At 39.7% G+C, this 23,254-nt stretch overlaps 1 protein-coding gene and 1 pseudogene across 11 annotated transcripts in view; one reads left to right on the top strand and one right to left on the bottom strand.

Annotated features, from left to right (window-relative positions):
* Nucleotides 1-4,376: 4,376 nt before the first annotated feature.
* The window catches only part of SPATA6L (spermatogenesis associated 6 like), a 56,560-nt gene continuing 37,682 nt past the window's right edge, over nucleotides 4,377-23,254 (bottom strand). For 6 of the 11 annotated variants that reach the window (XM_025051472.1, XM_025051471.1, XM_025051475.1 and 3 more), the window contains 5 exons: nucleotides 22,424-22,458; nucleotides 21,475-21,671; nucleotides 17,935-18,028; nucleotides 16,161-16,263; nucleotides 11,298-11,722 (listed from right to left, as the gene is read on the bottom strand). In XM_025051472.1, the coding sequence (XP_024907240.1) occupies nucleotides 16,174-16,263; nucleotides 17,935-18,028; nucleotides 21,475-21,671; nucleotides 22,424-22,458 (416 nt within the window). In that variant the 3' untranslated portion in view covers nucleotides 11,298-11,722; nucleotides 16,161-16,173. Of the gene's footprint in view, nucleotides 7,196-8,249; nucleotides 8,409-11,297; nucleotides 11,723-16,160; nucleotides 16,264-17,934; nucleotides 18,029-21,474; nucleotides 21,672-22,423; nucleotides 22,459-23,254 lie in introns of those variants that run through there. The other 5 variants (XM_025051467.1, XM_025051469.1, XM_015594429.2 and 2 more) reach the window with 2 other exon arrangements.
* On the top strand, nucleotides 9,565-9,683 carry LOC112485142 (annotated as a pseudogene).

The following is a 23,254-nucleotide window of genomic DNA, read 5'->3' as shown; positions in this document are numbered from 1 at the left end:
TCCAAAACTTTATGCCCAAGAATGAAAAAGCAGAGCTTAAGGAAAAGTAATTCTTCTGTGTTAATCAGTGGGGATTATAAAGCTGAAATACAGTGTCATTATGAACAGTTTGCCCATACTTCATGAGTGAGATGGAAGGGAAGGTAAAATTTGGTTAGAAATTACTATAATGGGAGATAGTCTGGTCTCAATATCATGGTGACTTGGTTTCGCTGAAGGACCAGTTCTGCCCTCTGAAATGTGCCTATAAACTATGAATGGATGTATTCAGAGAGCTTTTTTAAAGAGATGGCACTGTTCTGCCTGGAACCTGAGTCATGAGAGGGGTCTGCTGATAGACCCACTAGTTCGTGATAGCCCACAAAGGGGTGGACAGCCCCCCTAAACCTCACTGAGATATCTTTTTAAAAATGCTCATCATTACCTGGCCAAACTAATTCAGAATAGTTTTCTCTTTTGGTAATGTGGGATAAAATACTCAACAACTCCTTAGAGAGATCTGTTTGGAAGATACAATACTGATCTTGCCCTGAGGAGTGGTGTTATCGGCTCTGGAAAATGACTTTATTTTTTAACAAATCTTAGTGAGCCCACTGGGTACAAGGCCTTTTATTTAAAATACATCTCATTAGAATAGTATGAGGAAACTGTATTCGGCTTATAATCCGGCAGTGGGCCAGCAACTGTTTTTTTGCAGGTGTTTGAGTGGACGCACAGTTCCAATCTCTTATCAGCTTTGTGACCTTTGCCAATAATCGAGGCCTTGGTTTAATCTGTGAAATTGCCCTTTGAGATTGCTTTAAGTAGTTAATGAGAAAATGTATATGATGCATTTAGTGGAGATTGTCACATAATATGTGTGATAAATGCTAGTGCCGCCGCACGCCCCACCCCCCCACCAAAAAAAAGCCCTACACCACTCACCCCCTATATACATGGGTAATCCATAGCGATGCAACTGCAACTGCTATTCAGTGTCTCAGGACCTTTGTCACTGATATGATTAAGAATTGTAGCTCTCATCACTTGGTGTTAGCTGAGTTATTAGAGCAAACAGTACATCCAACCTAATGAGACTTAATATATGAACTCCCATTCTTTGAAAAGGTTTCATTTAAATAGTGTAAACAATATCTTCTGTAAAATATCACATGGGAACTAATCAAAAGTGTTCGCCATCCTTTTTCTGTGGCCTGACACAGAGAGGGGTTTGAGATCAGGCTGCATATATGAGGCCAAGATGCACATTCATGTAGCACCCCTTCATATGTCCCAAAATTAGGTACAACATGAAATTCACTTCTGCCATCTTTGCCTGTAAATCTTGTGTGACTCCTCCCCAATCTGAGACTTTGTTCTGGGCCCCACATGGGGCTTTTTAATACCCTCTGTAGTAGGAAATGTACCTCCCTCCCCTACAATCTTAGATTTTTTTAAATGAAAGCCATATAATATAAACAACAAGATATAAAACTTGTTAAACTAGCTTTGAGAACAATATATTGATCCATATATGTCAAATTAGGTGACTGCACCTAAGTATATGAAGTTATTGACTATGGATGGAGATGATTAGGGATATTTCTCAATGGCCCAAGCTAAATAATGCCACAAAACTCCTACGCAAGCAGTAATATCTAACCACACAATTTCTGTCCCATTTCCTCTCTCACTAGGAAAAACCAATGCTATATGTGATTTGGAGAATGTACCCTCAGGATTACGGAGACACTTGTGGTTTCATCTGTAAACTCCACATGGTCTGCCAAATTTAAGATACCACAAAGTTCAGAACAATTATTAGTAAACCCCTAAAGCAAAGATAAACTCAATATCCCTTTTGTTATTCTGGTTGGTAAAAAAGGAAAAAGGAAAGCAGTGGCCTGTTCTGGAGAAATCTGATTTCTAGATGGCCTCGCTGGTCTCCAGCCAAGAAACTGGCCTCACAAAAGCAGAACCAGGATATTACCTAGAGAGATGCTTGCCTCACAAAAGTACCTCTTATCAAAAGATGGAGTTAAGGAAACCTGAAACTAAAATACAGAATCAGCCAAATTCCAGATCTGGGACACACACACACACACACACACACACACACACACGAGTCTTCCAGACTCTAGACTCTGGGTAGCAGCAGGAAAGCTATCAGCAAGTTTATAAAGATGTCACATTCTGGTCCCTCACTTCAGGGCAGTTGAGGGAATGCAAAGAAGGATTGCGTCACCTGGGAATTTCAGAGTCAAGTGTCTGGCTGTGAGTCATTTCTGGAAAGAAATGAGGAGTTTGGAGGCCTGGCATTAGCCAGGATCTGCTTTAGCTTGTCCAGACCCTGTGGAAAGATGCATTTTCCAAGGTGAGGATAAGACTGACTGAAACGAATTGAGTGATCCCAGGAGGATAATTGCAGGGGAAAAGGCACCGCTCTGTCATTGCACAGATGCTTTATTTCATAGACACACCTTCACAAAGTACTTAAGGCATGAACATTTTAAAGGTAGCTTTGATCATCCTCCAAGCATTGAAATGTAATTTTCACTTAAGGAGTCTTCATGTGGTGTTTCCAAGGTCATCAGTTTAACTTAGCAAGAATCATAAGAGGCCAGAAGAAAGCTTTGTCTGAGCTGAGGACTCGGGGCGGGGAGGCGGGGGTGGGGGGGGACAGTTTCTCCAAAATGAATCCAAAGATAATGAACTGTCCAGGTCTTTGGGAGACTGGGTAGGTCTGACAGGTGTCAAAGAACTGCTTCTGTGTAACTCAGAGTTATGTTATGAATAAAAGCAATAGCAGTTAGCAGCAGAGAGACACTGGACGATCCTTGCCTAACACTTGCTTTTGTCTTCGCAGCATGCCAAATTGACTTTAATTCCCAAGGCTTACAAACTAATCCCCCATTTCCTAATTTAGCCAAAAAGGGTAAGACAGACAAGAATGTGTCAACTTTACATTAAGCACACAACCTCAAGACTCTTTGCTCAGTCAAGAGGGGCCAGTTTAGTTAGAATAACATGCCACTTGAAGTTAATGAGAAAATTAGCAGTACAAACAACAAGGCAGACTCAGTGTGCAAGTATATTGAATCTGCTTTTCTGGCACTAAGGGTAAGTTTGCTCCTGTATCATTCCAAGCAGACAGCTAGATTATCTACCCTATTCTTGGGTATCATCACCTTTCATAGAGATGACACTCTAAGGCAGATAAAGGTCAGTTTCTTTTAAGATATTGACCTCCTCACTACTGCAGGCACTGAGTGAGGAGTTTTCTCCTTGCCAGGATGAATGCAGGAGAGGATGAGATGTCATGACTGCAGGAAAAAAATCCAGCAACAGCAACACAGAAGAAACTCATTTTTATTTACTTGACAAATGTTTATTTACATGACAAATGTTTGCACTGGAGTTACTATGTGGCAAGTACTGTTCTTAGCACTTAAAAAATATTAACTCATTTAATCTCAACAACAACGTGAAGTAGGTACTATTATTATCTCCTTGCCATAGATGAGAAACTGGTACCAAAAAGAAAGGTAAGTCACTTGCCCAAGATCACACATCGGACAGGTGGCACAGCAATTGGGTCTCCAGCGTCAACATTCTTTACCAGGCATTGAAAGCCACGGAAGGCCAGAAGTGCTAGAATATTAATTCTAACTCAAGTCTGGGATGGCCTAAAATTTTCAAGATAAATAATAATCATTGTTAATACTTACCAAATGTTAACTACATGCCTGGCACTATACTAGGTATTTTACATGCTTGATCTCATTTATTCTTCTCAGTAGTCCCTTCGGGCAGGTATTGTCACCCTCCGTTTTCCAGATGAGGAAATTATAGCTTAGAGAGGTTGGGTAACTTGCCCAAGTTCACACAGCTGGAACTCAAACCTGATTCCAAAGTGTGTGTTTCTAACCATTGAGATATGATACTTCAAAATGTCTAAAATTTCCATGCAAATGGAAAAAAAAAAAAAAAAGAAAGCAGAGATAATCAAAAACTTCCCAACAAAATCCAGAACCAGATGGCTTCACTGGTAAATTCTAACAAATATTTAAAGAATTAATACCAATCCTTCTCAAGCTCTTCTAAAAAATAGAAGAGGAGGGAACACTTTCGTACTCATTTTACAAGGTCAGCATTACCCTGAAACCAAAGCCAAACAAGGACATTACAAGAAAAACAAAAACAAAACTACAGGTCAATATCCTTGATGAACATAGATGCAAAAATCCTCTACAAAATATTAACAAACCAAATTCAATAGCACATTAAAAGGATTGTACACCATGACCAAGTGGGCTTTAATTCTGGGATACAAAATAATAATAACAACAATAAATAAAATATTAAAAAAATAATAATAATTCTAGGATACAGGATAATTCAACATAAGCAAATCAATAAACGTGATACACCACATTAACAAAATTAGGTATAAAAATCATTATGATCATCTCTATAAATGCAGAAAAAGCATCTGACAAAATTCAACATCCTTTCATGATAAAAACTCTTAATGAATAGGGTACGGAAGGAACGTCCCTCAACATAATGAAGGCCATATATGATAAACCCACATCTAATATATTCAATAGTGAAAAGATAAAAACTTTTCCTCTAAGATCAGGAACAATATAAGCTCCAAGGTAAATCAATGTCTTCCTTGTAAAATCCAACAGGCATTTTCTCAGTCCTTAATTTTTACTCTTTTGCAGTATTTGTCACTGTTAATTAGCTCATTTTCCACTCAGTTCTCTTCCTTTGATTTCTAAGACATTATTGGGTTCTATCCCGATCCTCTTACCCCATTCTTCAACAAGCTTTGTAACCTCCTTTTCCTGCTGCTCCCTTCCTGTGGGCCTCATCTCTGCCCAATGGTTGGCCTGTGGCGAACACACAGGGGACTCTCAAATATGGAATGAATCAACAAGCTCCAATTTCTTTCGGTCTCTCTCTCTACACTCTCTCCACCAGAAATTCATCGATTATTATGGCTTCAAATGCCACTTCTATTCAGATGATTAACAAAAATATATATCTGCAAAATCTATAGCTGCCTTTGGTTTCTCCTGCCCTGACCTCCCAGCCAAACTTCAGATCTACATTCCTAACTTCTCTTGGACATTTCCCTTTGACCTTAGCACCATCTTTTTAAAACTGAACTTATCCATAGTCAAACTTGTAAATTTCTTCTGTATTCTCTCTTTCCTAAATCAGGTGTTGTGTTTTCAAAATCACCATTATCTCCACTGCGACCTCTGATCATAACAATTTCTTTGACCCTCTTTGACCCCAAGCGGTTGGTGGGGACAAGGCAGGTCTACAGAGGTTCTTTCATTTATCTGAATCCCACTCTCCACTTGGGTGGGAGCCTCTTAGGGACAATGCTGCATCCTTGTGAAGTGGCTCGTTCAGTTCAGACCTATATAACTGGACATGGTACATTCCTGCACTTCTCTTCCCATGTAATTCTTAAATAAATAATGTGTACTTTGATAATCCTCAATTCTATTTACAACAATGAGATCTTCAAAATAGTAACAAGATTCAGAGGTACAAACAACAACAACAAAAAACTAAATCCAAGAGATGGCTCCCATTGCTTCTGAGCACCTACCCTGCCTCACAGTACCCCAATTCCCAGTAATTCTGTTCCCTATCTGGCCCTACTGACAAAAAAGACACCATGAAAAAAAAAATCTCTCTTCATAATGTTTTACCCGGCCTCCTATTTTGTTCTTTTGTTCCTGAGCTCATTTCACCTCATGTCTTAAAGAATGTAGATATGAATGTGAGTCTATGAAATGAAGAACACTGTGTCCTTTTATCTGCAGGGTAATTATTGTCTCAATCAATACTTCATTCCTGATGATTAAATAGTTCTCCTTCATTTTGCAACTCAGCCCAGGCCTTCTGACTGAACAGTGTCTTCTTTAAAGGAGCCAGACTCCCCATCCCCTGCCACACACACACCATTAAAATAAGCACCATTAAAAAAAGTTGCCTAGTGAGGTTTAATGAGTCCCTTTTTCCTCTATGACCCTCCCACACCGTCTAGGCTCTATTACCCTAATTTCCAGACTTCTTCAATAGTCTCCCTGCTGCCACCCTCTACCCACTCCCAAACCACCCTGAACAAGATCATCAGATTAACAGTCGGCTTTCTCATACCAAAACTCTAATGGTTTCTTATTGTCTACAGCGCTAAGTCTAAAATACCAGGCCCAGAATTTAAGATACTTCATAAGATATCCCTAACGGCTATTTTCTTCTTCTCCATTCACATATCCTTCATTAGACTCCAATTTCCTCACTTCTCCCAAACCTCTTCTCCACGTAGACTTCCTATTACTTAATGTCAGAAATAAATTCTTGGCCCTTGGCCCCAGAACTACATTATTTCTTACCTCATGGAACCTAGAGAAATAACAGTATTTTGGTGTATAATCAGATGATTCCTTAAATTAATCAATATGAGACTTGATTACAACATAATGAAATTGAGTTCCACAAACTTGAGTTAATATTACATCATATTGTTAAATAAGAGTCAAAACTGGTGGCTGTGGGCAAGATCAGCTTCAGATCAGCTTTATGTGGCCATAGAGCCTTTTGTCGTCTTAGATTTGAATTTGAAGAATTTAAACACCTTGCAGGAAGTGGAAGGGGTGAAGTTACACTCTCCATTTCACCCCAGCCCCCATTACTCACCATTATTTCAAACCCCACTGCTTCCAACAGTCACAAATCCTGCCTGGTCCTGAAGGCATTTGAGTTTGCAACACCTTTGAAACATCTCATTGCCCTAAGAAGTCTGAAGACTCCAGGAAGGCACAGGTTGTATGTTATACTCCTTAGCATAACTTGTCTCTTATTTCACAGGGCCCAGTGCAATACTGAGCACATAGTAGGAGCTTAATAAATACAAGTTGAGTGATCCCATGCAAGGCTATGGAATCAATTTAATTATTTGTTAGGACTGGGAGACTGCATGTCTCAGTGAACAAAAGATGTCACCATTCACCTGTGTTGAACTTCCCTTATGCAATGACAAATGAACTTTCATGAGGATGAGCTCTCACCAGGAATCCAGCACTTCCAACAATGACACCTATTATATTCAGTCTATTCCTGGAAGTCATCCCACTAAAATAGGTGTGATATTTCTCTCAGTTTAAGATACCAATCTAGGTGTCAGTTCCTGGAGGAAAAGGAACAAGGAGGGATATTTATTTTGAGGTGAGAGGTGGCTTCCTAAAAATGCCATTTGCAAACATAATACTCCAGTGATGGGAAATAAGAGCAGAAAGCATCTCTTGTTGGCCTAAACAAGAAGTGATTAACCTCATTCCAACTTCTGTCAAGAGACCTTAGTTGCCCTGTCACTCTGCTGAAATGCTCTGAGTTCATTTTTTTAAAACCCTTTGGGTTGAATTAGCTAGGATGCACCAGCCTCAGAGACAACCAGGGGACAACCAAGGGTGGCAGAAAGTGTAAGGAAGAACATGAGGTTTGGAAACAAATAAACAAGTGTTTGGAAATTGCCTCTGATACACATTGTTTTCCTGAGCCTCAGTGTCCTTAGCAAAAAAAGAAAAAGAAAAGAAAAAGTTTTCCTCAAATAATTAAATGAGCTGAGAATAATAACAGCTAATACTTACTGAATACTTACTGGGTGCATATTTCATGCCAGGCACTGATTTAAAGTGCTTTAAATGTGTTGACTCATCTATTTATGCCAATGTTATGAAGTAGTTACTATTATTGCCTCCACTTCACACAGGACACTGAGGCATAAGAAGGTTATTTGTCACTCAGCCAGTAAATGGCAGAACCAGGATTCAAATCTAAGTGCTTTCACTCCAGAGCCCCCAGTCTTCATACCTAAATGATGATGCTCTAATGAAGCACTTGATATAGTGCCTGGCAAACTGAGGCACTAAACAAAGGGACGGAAAAACGAGAGGGGCGGGGAGGCAAGAAGAAGGAAAGAGACCTTTACTCCATTTCTTTACTGGGATTCCAGTTGACCAAGGTCAGGCAACAAGGTCTTTAAAAGACTGTCACTCTCCCAAGCCCCTCAACGTTGCCCTTGTCCCAGCCTCCTCTGTGGTAGAACTTAGAACAAATCACCCTCCACACCCACCCAGGCTAAGCAGGACACTCAGTAACGTACCTTGGCTGGTGCAAAAGCATCCCCAACCAATCACAAACCAAAAGCCCAAGACCCACCACGGGTATTTCAACTCTCTTACCTTAGAGCCAACTCTTTGCCTGGCCAGAGGTCTTCCTTCTCTTTCTTCATTTGAAAATCCTAATTCTGGTGACTCAGCAGCCCAGCAGCCTCAAACCCCCTTCATTTTGGGGGCAGGCCATGAAATGCTGAGTCACTCAGTGCTGCCATCTCAGAGCTCCTGGTGTCGAGATAAAGATTAGTGCCCTCCAGCACGTGATCCTCCCACACATACAAAGCAAACCTAGCCATGCATTATGTTGTCTTCCATCTGTCCTATTGGCCCATATGGTCTTCAAGAGGAGGCAAAGCTGTGGTCACCACAGAGCCAGAGAAAGCAAACAAGCCCCAACAGGTGATTCGGATGAGTAAATGAGGATACTATGGGCTACGGGCTACTTTTAAAATAAAGATAAGAAAAAAGAAAAATATATATTTATGGGGGGTACTAGAGGATCACTATAAAAGACACAAAATCCCAAGGGGAAATTTTCAGAGTATGAGCTCCTTACTGTGCTGAAGAAGCTCCCTCGAAATGACCCAGCCACCCTGAAAAGAACTCATTTGCACCAGGAAAAAGCTCGTGTCCTAGGTATGACCTTATTTTTGCTGCATTTCCTAGTTCTGAAGATGAAACTAAGCAAAGACTCCTCTGATGAACAAAGTAATTATTGCTGCCCCTAGACACAGTGTGGCGGAGCAGGAGAGAGCACACCCCAGGATCCTGAGAGTCCCAGCTCTTCTCATTGTCAGCAGAGTTCCCAGTAAAGGAAAAGAAAGGAAGGGGTTCTCTGAAACCTGCATGCCCCCAAGGAATGCTGGGATGGATCACCTATTCAGAGAAGGACAGCAGTCCCATCAGGCAGTGCTAATAGATTCATTGGTCACACGCAGTTTAGAGGGCACGTCCTTTCCTCAGGTTGCCCTCACAGAGCCCAGAGGGCTCCTATAATGGACCTAATTGAGTAGAGCCATGGCCATTATTGAGAGTGGCCAGGCATTTGGGGGCTAGGCTGAACTTGCACATACAACCCATCCATCCTATACTTACATTTAAAAACCAACCACCTTCTTTTATGTTAAACCTATCATGTACACTCTCATTTTTAAAATCCTATTTATAATTCAAGGTCTATAGGCTTCAGGTAACTTTGGGTCAGTCAGGTGACCATAGGGAAATGGCTTTGCTATATGGTGGCTTTTGCTTGGAGGGCCCAGGCTCTACAAGGAAGAGCTTCCCATGAGCCTCTACAAACCCAGTCCTGTGAAACATGTTTGTAAAATGTGGTCCAGGCTTTGATAGATCTGCAACTGCGAAAGTCAAGAAATGAATAACTGTCTACGGCCATACCATCCTGAACAAACCCGATCTCATCTGATCTTGGAAGCTAAGCAGGGTCGGGCCTGGTTAGTACTTGTATGGGAGACCACCTAGGAAGACCAGGTGCTATAGGTGTAAAAAATAAAAAAAAAATAAGGGATTGTAAGCTAACAAGGTCCTTGCAATCTGTGAGGTCAACCAAGGGTTGCCTCACCTAAAAAAAAAGAAAAAGGAAAAGAAAAGAAAGAAATGAATAACTAACAGAAGTAAGACTGGTAGGAATTTTTATTATGTTTAATGACAGATCTTCCCAAAAGAATCCAAATCCCAATGTGTCACAGAATGAGTCACATTATTATTTACTCTAAAAGCAAAATATCTCAACTGCAATCCTGGCCCAATATTACTCCACAAAACTGAAATAATTCCTTGAGAAATAAAAAATGGCAAAAGAGGAATAATTTAAACAATAGAGCTAGCAGATCAGAAAGTAAGAAAAAGGTAGATCAATTTGTGGAAAAAAAAAAAAAGACTTTAAATAAGAATGGGTATTTAAGATCCTATCCCTAAATTGAATTAAGGAGTTATGCTCAAACCATTTAAAAAAAAAAAATAGACATGAATGTCCCAGAGTATTTGAACAATAACTGACATAGGATACCAATTCATTGGAACTGATTTCCTGCAGCTGTTTATGTCCTTCTTTGAAAGTGGCTCTTTCCTGAGAATTATACTATATTCTTAATGTAATATAGTATTTTTTATTTTTGATGACTACTGAGACATCAAAATAAATTGAGAACTATAGTTTCACTCACTCTGAGAACATATAAGCAGGTGTAATTTAAGCACGTTGTCTGTTTTCCAAAGGTACAATGCTTGTTGTAATATACACCTTTACGTGGATGAAATTCTGAGAGGAGGATAAATGGGTTTTGTTTTATTGTTTTTGTTCTGGGAGGTTTTCTCTCCTTTAATTTTTAACTTCCTTGTCCTAATTTACCTATGGACCAACTCCTATGGTCATAATGAGAAAAGAAAATTTGACTCTTCACTTACTCTTCCAAAAACTAAAATGGTTTGAGTGTTTGGTAGAGGGAAGTATTCAGGTTATAGTCTGAAGGAAAGATGAAGGTTCCCATTTTCGGGTCCCCTTTTCTCTGAGTCTACACCCATGAAGACAAATGTGCCTCTAGTCCCACTTAATCCCATCCCCTACTCTTCATGCTCCTTCAAACTGTGTAAGTATTTCATAAAGACACTCTTCTAACTAATTTTAAATCTGGTTTTGGCAGTCATATTTACAGTCTATTTACTTAAAGTAGATCTTTCAGAGAATTATTTGAGGAAGCTCTTGTTCCTCATATAAACGTATTAGGAATTGCTGGACAAAAGGAGGGGTAAAGACAGAGGAGGAGTGGTTTAAACTACAGTCCAAAGAAATTAGCCTCCTCCAATAAATGTATCATAGAAACTGAACTTTTAAAGTAAGATCTGAATTCTCCAGATGTAATTATCCATTTTTCTAGGTTTTCAGTGGACTTCATGTAAATCAAGCCTAACACTAAAAAACAAATACACACACACACACACACACACGCATTTACCAAAAAGAGAAAATCAGGTTGGCAGTCTTGGAGGATTTACCAAGTTATTCCTTTAAATAGCAGCTTCCTTTAGCCCATGTAAAATATAAGTTGATTTAGAAAGGAAGAAAGAGGGAGGGCGGGAGGGAGGAGGAAAAAAGAACTTTTCAAAAATACATCCACTGCCAAAAATCAGGAACTCCTGTAAAAGAACCTTGATATTTTCATTAGAATTCTCAGAAGTACTTTTCAAATGAAAACGCACCTACCATTCGACTACTGTTATTTTCTATTTCAAGCTCAAAACAAACATACAAACTAAAACAAATTTCCCACCTTGACAAGAAAATATGAGCCCCAAACAATGAACACTTTAATCAACCACTCTTACCTGGGTACAAAAGACTGAGTACAGGGTTTGATTTAAAGGGGATGAGACACCAGCAACTTGATATATATAACAAAAATTGTTGTTCATTTCTCTAAGGATGTGTCAGCTGACTCCATGAGGGAGTTCTTTATGATGCTCCTCCAACTTTCATCCAGTTTCCCCTCCGAAATCTGAAACTTCCCATACTACATGTGGGACTGAGAAAAAGAGAAAAACCAATCAATACGACCAAGGAAAAGATGACTTCATTTTATCCTACTCTTGGCGTGTCTCTCTACCCTGGAATCACTGGTTTCTGAGCCCCTTCTCCTACATTCCTGGCATAGAATGAGGCAATATTAGTTAGCATGACAAAGCAACTGTGTGGCCTTGAGCAAGTAACCTGAACTCCTTGTATAATATGGGGATGATAATAAGCAGAGTATCCACCTCTGGATAGAGTGTTATTATGAAGAGTTGGTACAGTCCTTGGGGTACAGTAAGTAGGCAGAAACTGCCAGGTGCTACTGAGTGAAACTGTGAAACATGTCTCCCAATCAATTCTAGTCCATGAAACAATTATTTCTGGGCATGGAAGGGGTCAGTATAGGATTAGGGGGTGTTCCAAGCAGCCCCCCAAGGTACTTCAGCCTACTGCAGAGATTCTCAATCATAAATATGCATCAGAATCTCCTAAGAACGCTTATAAAAATGACAGACACCACCCACAGAGATTCCAATGAAATTGGTCTGTAGTGGAGCCAGACCAATTTACAAACTGAATATTACCATCAGTATTTTTCGGTATTTTTCAAAGTACATATCTCTACCACCCCTAGGCCTCATGATTCTAATGCTCATTGAAGACCACTGACCCAGGAATCTGACTTGTGATTTAGGTGCACAGCCACTGCTTGTGGGGTCTGTTGGACAGTAACAAGACCAAGAGCTCCTGGGATGAAGGGGGTGCATCGTTATCTATTGTGTCAGTTCCCACAAGTCACCAAATGAAAACTTCCTCAGAAGCTGGTGACCAAATCAGAGAGGGAGGGTCCCCAGGGCTGAAGTTTGAAATCTCTAGGCTGGTTTTCTTCGAGCTTTGGTTGTAATGGAGGTTGAAGGGGTTCCTGTGGGAGGAAGTAAAACCTGCCTGCCAGCAGAGATAGGTAAAGTTGGAGGCCATACTAGCTACCATCTTAGGAGCAAGAAGCCAAATGAGCTATGACAATCAGAAACCAGTGCTTCAATTCATTTTTATCCTTTATTTTTTTCTTTTCTAGGTTTATTTCCTTTCTGCTAGTCTTTAATTTTAAGAAAGTTTTGTGCTACAATTCTTGTCTGTGCTTGAGTTACTTGCTCTGGTTGGGAGCACTGCAAGTGGACTAGCTCCCCTGAAGGCTAGCCGTGGCGGTGGGCATTGGGATCCCAGGGTGTTTTCCACAGCTACGGAACACTCGGTGGGCCAGACTTGGTGCCAGTTAGTCAGTCTCCCCTCCCTTCACAGACACTTCCCTTCCACTCTTCTATCCCCTTCTTGGGAGGGTTTTCATACGTGAAACCAACTACAGTACAAGGCTGAAGAAAAGAAGTACTAAGCAGAGGCATGCGGAGGAGCAAAGAGCAGAGGGACCAGGAGGCTTCACAGAGGAGCGCCTTACAAGCCGATTCTTGAAAGTGGAATCTCAGCAAGTACATACCAGACATAGGCAATCAGCTCACTTATTTGGTAAAATCTACGACTTTCAAGAGAATTAGGGATAGTATGTGTATGGTATTTCTTTTTGCAGTAAAGTCATATAATATAAAATTCACCATTTTAACCATTTTAATGTATACAGGGGATACTCTACTTTATATCAAAAGTACCAAGCCCCAAACCATCCAGAATAAGGAGAAATAAATATATTATAACCCCTTCTACTTATGTCTTCTGCCTAATCCCTGGTCAAACCATTAGACTCATTATTTTTGACTCAAGAATCCCTGGCCTCTATGTGGTAAGAATTTACTTATTCAATTCCCCCAAATCTTGAGATCACTAGGAAACCAGGAGAGGGAAAGCTGATCAACAGTGAAACAGCAGAGGTAGAGAAAGAAAGAAAAGGGACAAGAATTGTTGCTGCCCTCTAATCCTTCAATGACTTGTGGCAGGAAGTGGGACATGAGTGCCCTCGATAGAAAAAAGGTTCTCAGTATTAAAAGTAGAATTTGAGGTGGGCAATGATTAAATATATTAGTATCTCAGGTCAGTTTGTTAATTGAATGTAAACAGCACCTCCTGTATTAACAGCATCATCCCTGTGATTCCTGACAAAATATTCCATTCTAGAGATAAGAACAGAGGCCTATTCTTGGGTGGGATATCAGGACATGTAGGATGTTAAGTACAACACTGTGAAAAAGAAAGAAAGAGAGAGAGAGAGGAAGAAAGGAAGGAAGGGAGGGAGGGTGAAGAAAGAGAGAGAAAGAGAGAGAGAGAGAGAGAGAGAGAGAGAGAGAAAAGAATTGATGCTGCAAGCAGGAGACCTTCCTTGAGAAAAGCAGGAAAGGGGGCCTGTAGCGGAAATGCACTGGGTCTTCTGCAGAATGTTCTCTGTGCTGCCTTTCCAATGCATGGAGGTTACTCTGGCTGCCCCACTTCAGCTGCTTGACCTTGCTTGTTTGGATCTCCCCTGGATTCACTATGCTGCTTGGCATCTTTCCAATAAATGCCCGTTTGCTTAAAACAGCCAAAGTCACGTGGGTTTTTTATAACCATGAAAATCTTCACCAACACAGTCCTCCAGGGCCCCTGCCTCATCAAGACTCCATGATTCAAGAAGTAGGGGTAGCGGGAGGGTGGTATGGAGCACTTTCAAAGAAGGCCCACAGTATATTCCAGACCACTGAATGGGATCTTGTGATATGTGGGAAATCTATTTTCTAAGATAGAATTTACTATTTTTTTTCACCTGCCTCTATCCCCTCACATCAGTGTCCACATATGAGCTGGTCTGGGGCTTTATGTAACTCAGTGTTACCTATGTTGAAATTCAGTGCAATTTGGCATTTGGTAATTATGTGGGCCATGTTCCCTAAGTGGTAATTATGTGGGTTACATCCTGTATAACCACCTAATAAATGCCTAGATGACTGTTTTGGCAACCAGAGATTATGTGGCCTAGAATCCATCCTTTAATCTAACAAGCAGAATGCTCTAAGGTGAAAGCCTGCAGAATGGGCAATTACCCAGCTGTCCTCCACATTCCCTGTGTTGAAGGGAGAGAGTCCTGGCCAGCCCTGGGACAAGGCAACTTGTGCCTAGAGCATGAATGACCCTCAAACCAGATTTTCAGGATCCTGGCCCTAACTAAGCAAAAATCTAGCATGTCAACCCATGCTCCTTCATTGTTTAAAAAGGTTCATAATTGTTTGATGTTGCTAGAATGAGGGACTACATGATACAACAGCATAGGATCCTGTAGGAGATGTTCAAGGGCAATGTCCATACACTCTCCTGGGGTTCCAAAGGGCTCTGCTCTGTCTTTCTCCACAGGGCTCACTCATCACACACACTAGGTTTGGAGAAGCAATAGAATGTAATGGTTAAAAGCATGGTTGCTGAAGCCAGACTACCTAGCCATGTCACCCAAGTCCTCTGTGCCTCAGTTTCACTATCTATAGAATGGAACGAATAGTAACTATTTCATAGGGCTTGAGAAAAAAATATTAATTCATTAAATACATGCAAAGTATTTGGACCAGTTCCCATCACTCAAGAAGCACTTAATAACGAAGGGCTATTATTATTTGGGGCCTGGGTTAGGAATGGAAAAGAAGAGAATAACGGAAATGATGAAACTCCACTACATGACCAATGGCTTGCCACATAGTTGAATTCTAGAGTTGCCTCATTACCTCATCCAACATTCACACATAAAAAATATTTACCTACAGCAATAGGTAGGAAGTGGGGAGTTAGATTCTTGTACAGGGCACACACCTAGCATATGGGGTTGAAGTCACCTGAGTCAAACGGGATCCCGTTGTAGTGCACTAAATACTGGCTATAAAATAGTGTGCGGGAGAGACAGAGTCTCAGACTTCAGAAAGGCTTCATGCAAGTAGAGGGGCAGACTTTTAAGCAATCAACCCATATAAAAATATAACAAGTTGTGTCATATTTTATGAAAGCGCATGGTGCTAAAAAGGCATGCCTTGGAGAGGGAGGTATCAGAAAATCATGAGATTCGAAGGATAAATAGAAGTGACACAAGTAGAGTCAAAAAGAAGTATTCCAGACAGAGAGAGCAACACATGTGAAGGCCTCACGGCAGGAAAGAACTTGTGTTCAACGAGCTGAGAGAGGGGCTGTTATATAAGGGAGGGGAGAGAGAAGAAGAAGGAGGAGGAGGAGGAGGAGGAGGTCCCAGAGAGGTGGAGAGAGGGGAGAGGGAGAGGGAAAGGGAGAGGGAGAGGGAGGGAGAGAAGCAAGAGGAGGGAAGAGAGCTGGCAGACCCACATATGTTCTGTCATTATACTGCATGAAGGAAGAATGTGGTTCTTAGGTCTCTTCCTCATCTGTCCACATTTTCTAGTTATCTCATATTGACGGCAGGAAACCAAAATTATTTTAACAAATCAAGATAAGAAACAGCACTTAAGTTGCTTACTTACATAAGATAGCAGCTTAAAAATATCTCTGTGCATGCACTGGGTATTTCTTCATAGGGTAGCTTGGTCTTTCAAGGGTATAATTTACTTCAGAGATAGAATCCTCCTATAACAAAAAACAAATGCAGCAATTGCATTACTCATAATATAATATAAATCAATGATAGCAAGATATATAGTTTTGCATTTAAGAGGTCTATGACTCCCACACTATGTCTGTATGTGTGTAGCTTTTCTTTCCTTCTTTCTTTTTCTTTCTTTCTCTCTCTCTCCCCCCTTCTTTCTTTCCTTCTTTCCTTCCTTCCTTCCTTCCTTCCTTCCTTCCTTCCTTCCTTCCTTCCTTCTTTCTTTCTTCTCTCCTCCTTCTCTCCCTGTCTTCCTTACTTCTTCTCTTACTTTCCCTCCCTCCTTCTCTTGTTACATTTTCAAGGGATTTCCTTACTGAAAAAGACTTACAATTAAAAAAGCAAAGCCAATGGCTTTGCAGAGAGGAAGTAAAGTAATTACCCCTAACTAAGGGGTAATTATTATTCATTTACAAGTGTCATCCTATAAATCTAGGATATGCCAGCATTTAAATAAGACAATATGACCAATTCGACTACATGGTATGATGAAATCTAACCACTGGGAGCACTGTTAAGCTCTCATTTCAATTATTTTGAAATGTGACAAGTTACTTAGCTAATGCTGTACACCTGCAGTAGGAAAGGTACTGGGTACATCTATGGATCAGAAACACACCCCAAACCCCATAAAAGTCAAACAGCCCAAATACCTTTTTAACTTTGAAGAAAGAGTGAATACCTTTTTAACTTTGAAGAAAGAGGACTATATAAAATGGAGTCACTTTAACCAAGTTGCTAAAATTAACATTATGAAGGTTTGAGCATGAGGAAAGACTCCATTCTAGGACTTAAATTTTTTGAACTTTCTAGTCCCGTGTCAATCCCTGTATATGCATCTGGACCTCCAGATAACCTACTAATTACCCACTGAAGGACTCAAGTATATGTCCATCTGACATCTGGACCACTGGATGTGACCAGACCTCCTGGTGCCCATCTTCCAAACCACCTGGCATCCATCATCCTGACTCCCTGTCATCTGACTGATAATAGTCCCAGACCAACCCTAGGCCTAAAAATGCAGGACTGCTAATTCTTAAGAATGTACTTTTTCTATGATTATTTTAACTTTTCTCTCTTCTTTGGAACACCAGAGTTTTCATCTGCCTTTGTTTCCAGTTTTCAAACTCTAAGACCCATGAATAAATATCAATTATTTCTAGCAAAACCTCCAGACTCTTTCTGAGTTCCTTCAACAACTTTTAGAAAAACTTTCTTCTATGCTGTGGCCTCACACAGACCATACACACTTCCCTGGATTCTTCCCTAGACCAGGGTTCCTGTGCATAATGGAAAGTAATGGGCTTTGGGCCAGTTACATTGTCTTCTCTAAGTCCTCTAAAGGACTGCGCTCCCTCTCACTGCAGGACCTCCTCTTGATGCATGCTGTGCTCCAAATTAACTACAACTCATTGCTCAGATCAAAGCTCCACTGTCTCTTCCTCAGGAAAGCCTGCCTTGACTCCCAACGAATCAAATACCCCTTTTCATACACTCTCAGGACACCACATACTCTTCTTGGTAAGTGTCACAATTTTACATTTATCTCTGTAGTTACTTGATTAATGTCTGTTTCCCCTGCTAAACTGTAAGTCCCAGTTCCCATATTATTTTGTCAGCAAAGATCTAGTTTTACGAGAAGGCCTAACCTTGTTTAGGTGTTGCCAAGCAGCATGGGATGTCAGAAGACCGCATACCCTTTCATGGATCTTCTTCCATGTGGACTGAGAATCAGGGTAGAACCTGCTCAACAGATTAAACAGGGTGTAGCATTATGCAGCTAATAAAATGGACACTTAGAGTACATAAGAATATGAGTTGATATTTATTACTTAATAGTAAGAAAAAAGCAGCAATATGCAAAAGTGTAGTTTCAGTGTCTATTAAATCTACACAAAGGAAAATTACAGGGAATAAAAACGACGAAGATATTAAGAATGGTTTGTATTCGGGTGTATAGCTATAAGTTATTCTTTTCTTCTTTGTACTTTACTGTGTATTTTAGTTATTTCTCTAAAGAACAAATCCTATATTTACATTTAAATATTTAACCTGAAAATTTTTCATACGAAATTTAATCCCAATTGTTTTCCACCATAGGATTTTATTTTATATCTCATTTACTTTTGGCCAAACAGAACCAAATTTAGCCACAGGACTTACAGCATCGTTCAGTTCCTCAAACATAAAGCTTCTTTCACCTTGGGCATTTGCCAACACTGTTTTCTCTGTCTAGAATGCTGCAACCCCCCAACCTTGTCCTCATTCGCATTAATTACTGCCCACCCCCAGAGCTCAGCTCGATTATTGATTTCTCAGGAAAGTCTTTCTTGATCCCCCTCCTAGAGAAGTCAGCTCCCCTATTTGATACATTAGGAGTCCATTTACCCCTTATACCTAGCACTTTCCCCAGTGGTCATTTTGTTATTATTTGATTAATGTCTGTCTGTACTCCTAGACTGAAATTGGGACTGAAACTCAGGTTAACAGCTCATCTCAGGGTCTCACAGGTATTGAATACCACAGCAGGTATTTGATAAATATTTCTTGAGTGGTTGAATTCACTCATTCATTTGATGAATTCATTCATTCATCTTCTGGAGGGGAGTGGGTACCAATTCATAAATTCTGAGGCAGAATTCGCAATATGATTACGAAAAGAACAGATATTGTTTTCTTAAAATGCCTAAAGAATTCTAGCAATTTGGATAATATCATTCTCTTTAATTAATGTACAATAAACATATAAAATGACAGGAACATTTGGGAATCAATCAGTTGTTATATGGCCACCACACTGATAAGCCCCTATGCAGTTGCCCCTCTGCTTAGTTTGGAACCCACATCTGGGCAACCAACTCCAGCTCTCTCTGTAACAAGCATGCACAACTGGTTTCCAAGGAGACAAAACCAAGAGTATGACTGGGTCTATACAAATCCTTTTCCAACCCAGGAAAACAACTCAGTAAATGAAAGTACCACCTGAAGCACTGCCCATGTTTAAGAAAAGGGAAGGCACATCATTTCTATGCTCCTCTAAGAATTTTTAAAAGCAGGGAATGGAAATGTTTCAAAACTATAAATAAAGTTAGCAATGAAAAATAGCCACCAGCTAGACACTGTAAATGTTTTTCCATAGGTCTTGAGTAACCAGTACCAAAACAATTCCTACATTTGTTACCACTATTATTATGTACAATCAATACTACATTTGAAGATCTTTGAAAATGATGACAGGATGAAATGATGACAATAGACAGGAGCAACGCTGTGCCTTTATTACAGCTTTCTCCTCATGCAGTGGAAAAGTAAGGATGTGTGCTGATGGGATGTGCCACTAACCAGATGATGAATATAGGGAACACTATTTTCACCCTACTAGTTAAAAGGGTTTTCCACTTCTTCCATTAAAACCTTGGGCTGATTCTCAATCCAAAATTTGTCTCTCCAATGCATCCCTGCAAACTTGGCCCTTACTGATTTCAGTATTAAGCTAGCAGAAGTGTTTCTCATGTGCTCCTGCGATCTGGGCATGGAAAGACTGGTCCCAGTGATGCTGATATGGGAAGATGCTGTTATGAATGAGGTTTCCAAAAGTACTGATAGCACCTACTGTTCCAGGGGCCACCTCTGCGATTGTGCTGAAGTCAACAGGGAATGGATTCATCCCCAAGGATACAAAGGAATATTCTTCATTCAAAACAGCTGTCTTAAAAATATTATCTTCTGTGCCACTTCTGTGGAAGTAAGGTGACCAACTGTCCTGGGTTTGCCTGTGACTAAAGGATTTCTCAGAATACAAGACTGGGACAGTCCTAGGTAAACTGAATGGTTAGCAATGTTACTAGACAGTGTAGTTTGGAAAATAAAAATTTCTACTCTCCATCTCTGGTCTGCCCTCCAGACTTCTGCGATCATCTTTTTTTTAAAATTTATATCAGTAATATAAACAAACCAAGAAACCATGTCTAGAAAAAGAAAAAGAAAATATACCCACATGTTGTTGATGTTTGTCTTTGGGTGGCAGGAATATGAGTAATTTTTTTTCACTCCTTTTAATTTTTCTATAATTTCCAAAATCTCTATGGTGAGCATTTTTATACTGGTAAAATCAAAAGCTTGAGTTTTAAGATTTATAACAGCTAAATATGGATAAATAAATAGCACCTATGACAAATTAGCTGTCTGTCCCATTTTCAACAAACATCCTAAGATGTTTTCCAGGGGCAAGACAAAAGGCTCAACTCTTGTATGTATGAACCATAATTTCTTTATCCAATCATCTGTTGATGGGCATTTAGGTCGCTTCCATATCTTGGCTATTGTAAATTGTGCTGCCATGAATATTGGAGTGCATAAATCTTTATGAATTACTGTCTTGGTTTTCTTTGGATATTACTCAGCCATTTAAAAAAATGAAATCCTACCATTTGCAACGACATGGATGGATCTAGAGGTTATTATGCTGAGTGAAATAAGTCAGAGAGAGAAAGAGAAATACCATATGATTTCACTTATATGCAGTATCTAAGGAACAAAAAGAACAAACTAATCAAAAACAGACTCACAAATATAGTGAACAATTTGGTGATAGACAGAGGGGAGGAAGGTTGGGAGGCTGGAAGAATGGGGTGAAGGGTTAAAGTAGTACAAATTAGTAGTTGATAGTTGGGCATGGGGAGCATGGCAGAGGGAATGCCGTTAGCATTAATATGATGGTTAAGTGGAGGGCTAAGGGAGGGAGGGAGCAACTGGGGGGATCCTTTTATGAACATTATAGATGTCTAACCAATGTACTGTATACTTGAAAATACTTTCAATAAATAAAATTATTAAAAAAAAAAAAGAACTCTAGGCAAACTGAGAAATTGGGTACTCTCCCAATAAACAAAGGAATAAAATAATAGCAGGGAAAAATGGGGAAAAAAAAGTTAAACATACACTTATCATACCAACCGGTAATCCCATTCCTAGGTATCTACTCAACAGAAATAAAAACATATGTCCACACACAAAAAAAATGGTTCAATTCTTACTTTTGGGGAGATTTTTAAAGGAATAATAATGTTTCATATCAAACTGTCACTAGCTAAATATTCCTGAGGAAGCAAATGATGTAGTAACCTGTCTTTTCTCTTGTCAGATCACAAGGCACTCTTTATGCAAAGCAATGGGCAGTTGCTGCTGACCTTTCTTGGAGAAGGGGCTGATGCAGAAGAGGGCTGGGAGATCTGGAGTGCTGGGAGCTGACAAATGAAGTTTCCTGGTGGAGGTCGGCATCCCCTTGGTTACTGTAACTGGGCGAGGGCTTCCCAAACTTACTTGAATCTAGAGGTGATGGTGATTCATTCCTTAAAACAATCCGTTCATCTGGTGCTTTAATAACCTAAGTGACAATGTACATTATTCTTTAACTGTAGTTTTGCTTTTGTTTGCTTAATTTAGAGCTGGGGTGTGGTGGGACAAGGAAGAGAACTGGGAGTAAGATGATACAATACCTGCCCTGGGAAGCTCCTGAAATAAAAGAAAAGCGGGAGTAGAGAAGACTAGAGACAAAATGCTCAGGAGTCAAGGTCAAGGGAAGATAACCAAAACTCTGTAAGTTTGGCATGTATTAACAAGCCAAAAAAACTCATGCTCTGACTTTTGATTTGTGAGAGATTATTAGGTTTGGAAAAGATATAACTTTTTAATGAAATATTTAAATGCTATGGTATAAGACACAGAGAATACTCCATGTTCTCTGCTTACGTCTATTCATTCTCCTGTAACACAGAACTTTGCCCCTTCACCTTGACGAACTGAATTTCAAGAACAAGTGATTTACCACTTCTGTGTATAAAGTTATTTGATTAGAGAAAAAGCAATGAAAGTCCTACTGATAAAGTAGGTACTGGGCTTACACACACCCTCACTGGTGATTCATCTTACAAATGAAAAAAGCGTATATGGGGTGGGGGTGGGGAACAACTAAAGCAAAACAAAGTAGGCAGGGGAGCTTAGGCACCACTTAAACTCTACAGCAATTACATAAGCAGCAATAGCTAGAAATATACTTATCATAACTCATTGGACAAAGCACAACAATTGACATTAGATAGCAAGAAATAATTTTACAAATGCTACTGCTAAAATTACCTTTATGTTAGCTGCAAGGCTGTCAAGAGAGGAAGCTAGAAGAAAGAGGAACAGGTATATCAATGACTCTTTATTACCAGTTACCCCTAAAACTGCCATTACATTTATTTCACTGCAGTATAAAAATGTTACTCAATGAATGAATTATTAAAGAACTTAACTGCTCCTTTGTAAATTACACTATCACTTTTAAGTCTCCTTTAAGTCACAGCAGTTCTGTCATTTTTGTCTAGCCTCTTGTGGTCAACAATGAGGTTATGTTACTAATGACAGCACATATGGATATGGGAAGAGTAAAAGAGAGTCTAAAGTGAAGCAATAATTTCAGTAACCCTTAAGCAGCCTGGAAAACTCATATTAACCCAAGTGTCAATAACTTAAAAGAAAGCTATGTGGCTCTAATATAAAACTCATATTTTGCCCTTCTGCCATTCCCTTCATATTTGGTTTTCATGGAATCCTAGTTATGCAGAAACTCTTGAGTATATTTGTCCAAGGTAGACATAAATATTAACTTGAGACAGTGTAAAAATATGTAAGAGCTTGGAGAAATATAATGCAGCAAAAAGGCAAATCATTATAATTACCCTAAATAATTATAATAAGGAGACCTAATGCCAGAGAATAGGAAGAGTGACTAGGAAGTGAAATAATTCATACACATAGACAAAACCAAAACTAAATTGAATTTTTCAAGATTGAGAAAAAAAATACTTTAGAAATGACTATTTGCAAGGCTATGCTAAGGCCACCATGGTTTCCCCTAACATGACCGGGGCTTAAGCAGTGACAAGGGGCTTTTCCTGGATTGCTGATTCCCCTGTGCCAATG

Source organism: Pteropus alecto, unplaced genomic scaffold (assembly GCF_000325575.1).
Source record: "Pteropus alecto unplaced genomic scaffold, ASM32557v1 scaffold95, whole genome shotgun sequence".
Lineage (NCBI taxonomy): Eukaryota > Metazoa > Chordata > Mammalia > Chiroptera > Pteropodidae > Pteropus > Pteropus alecto.
This window is presented reverse-complemented; position numbering and strand designations above follow the sequence as displayed.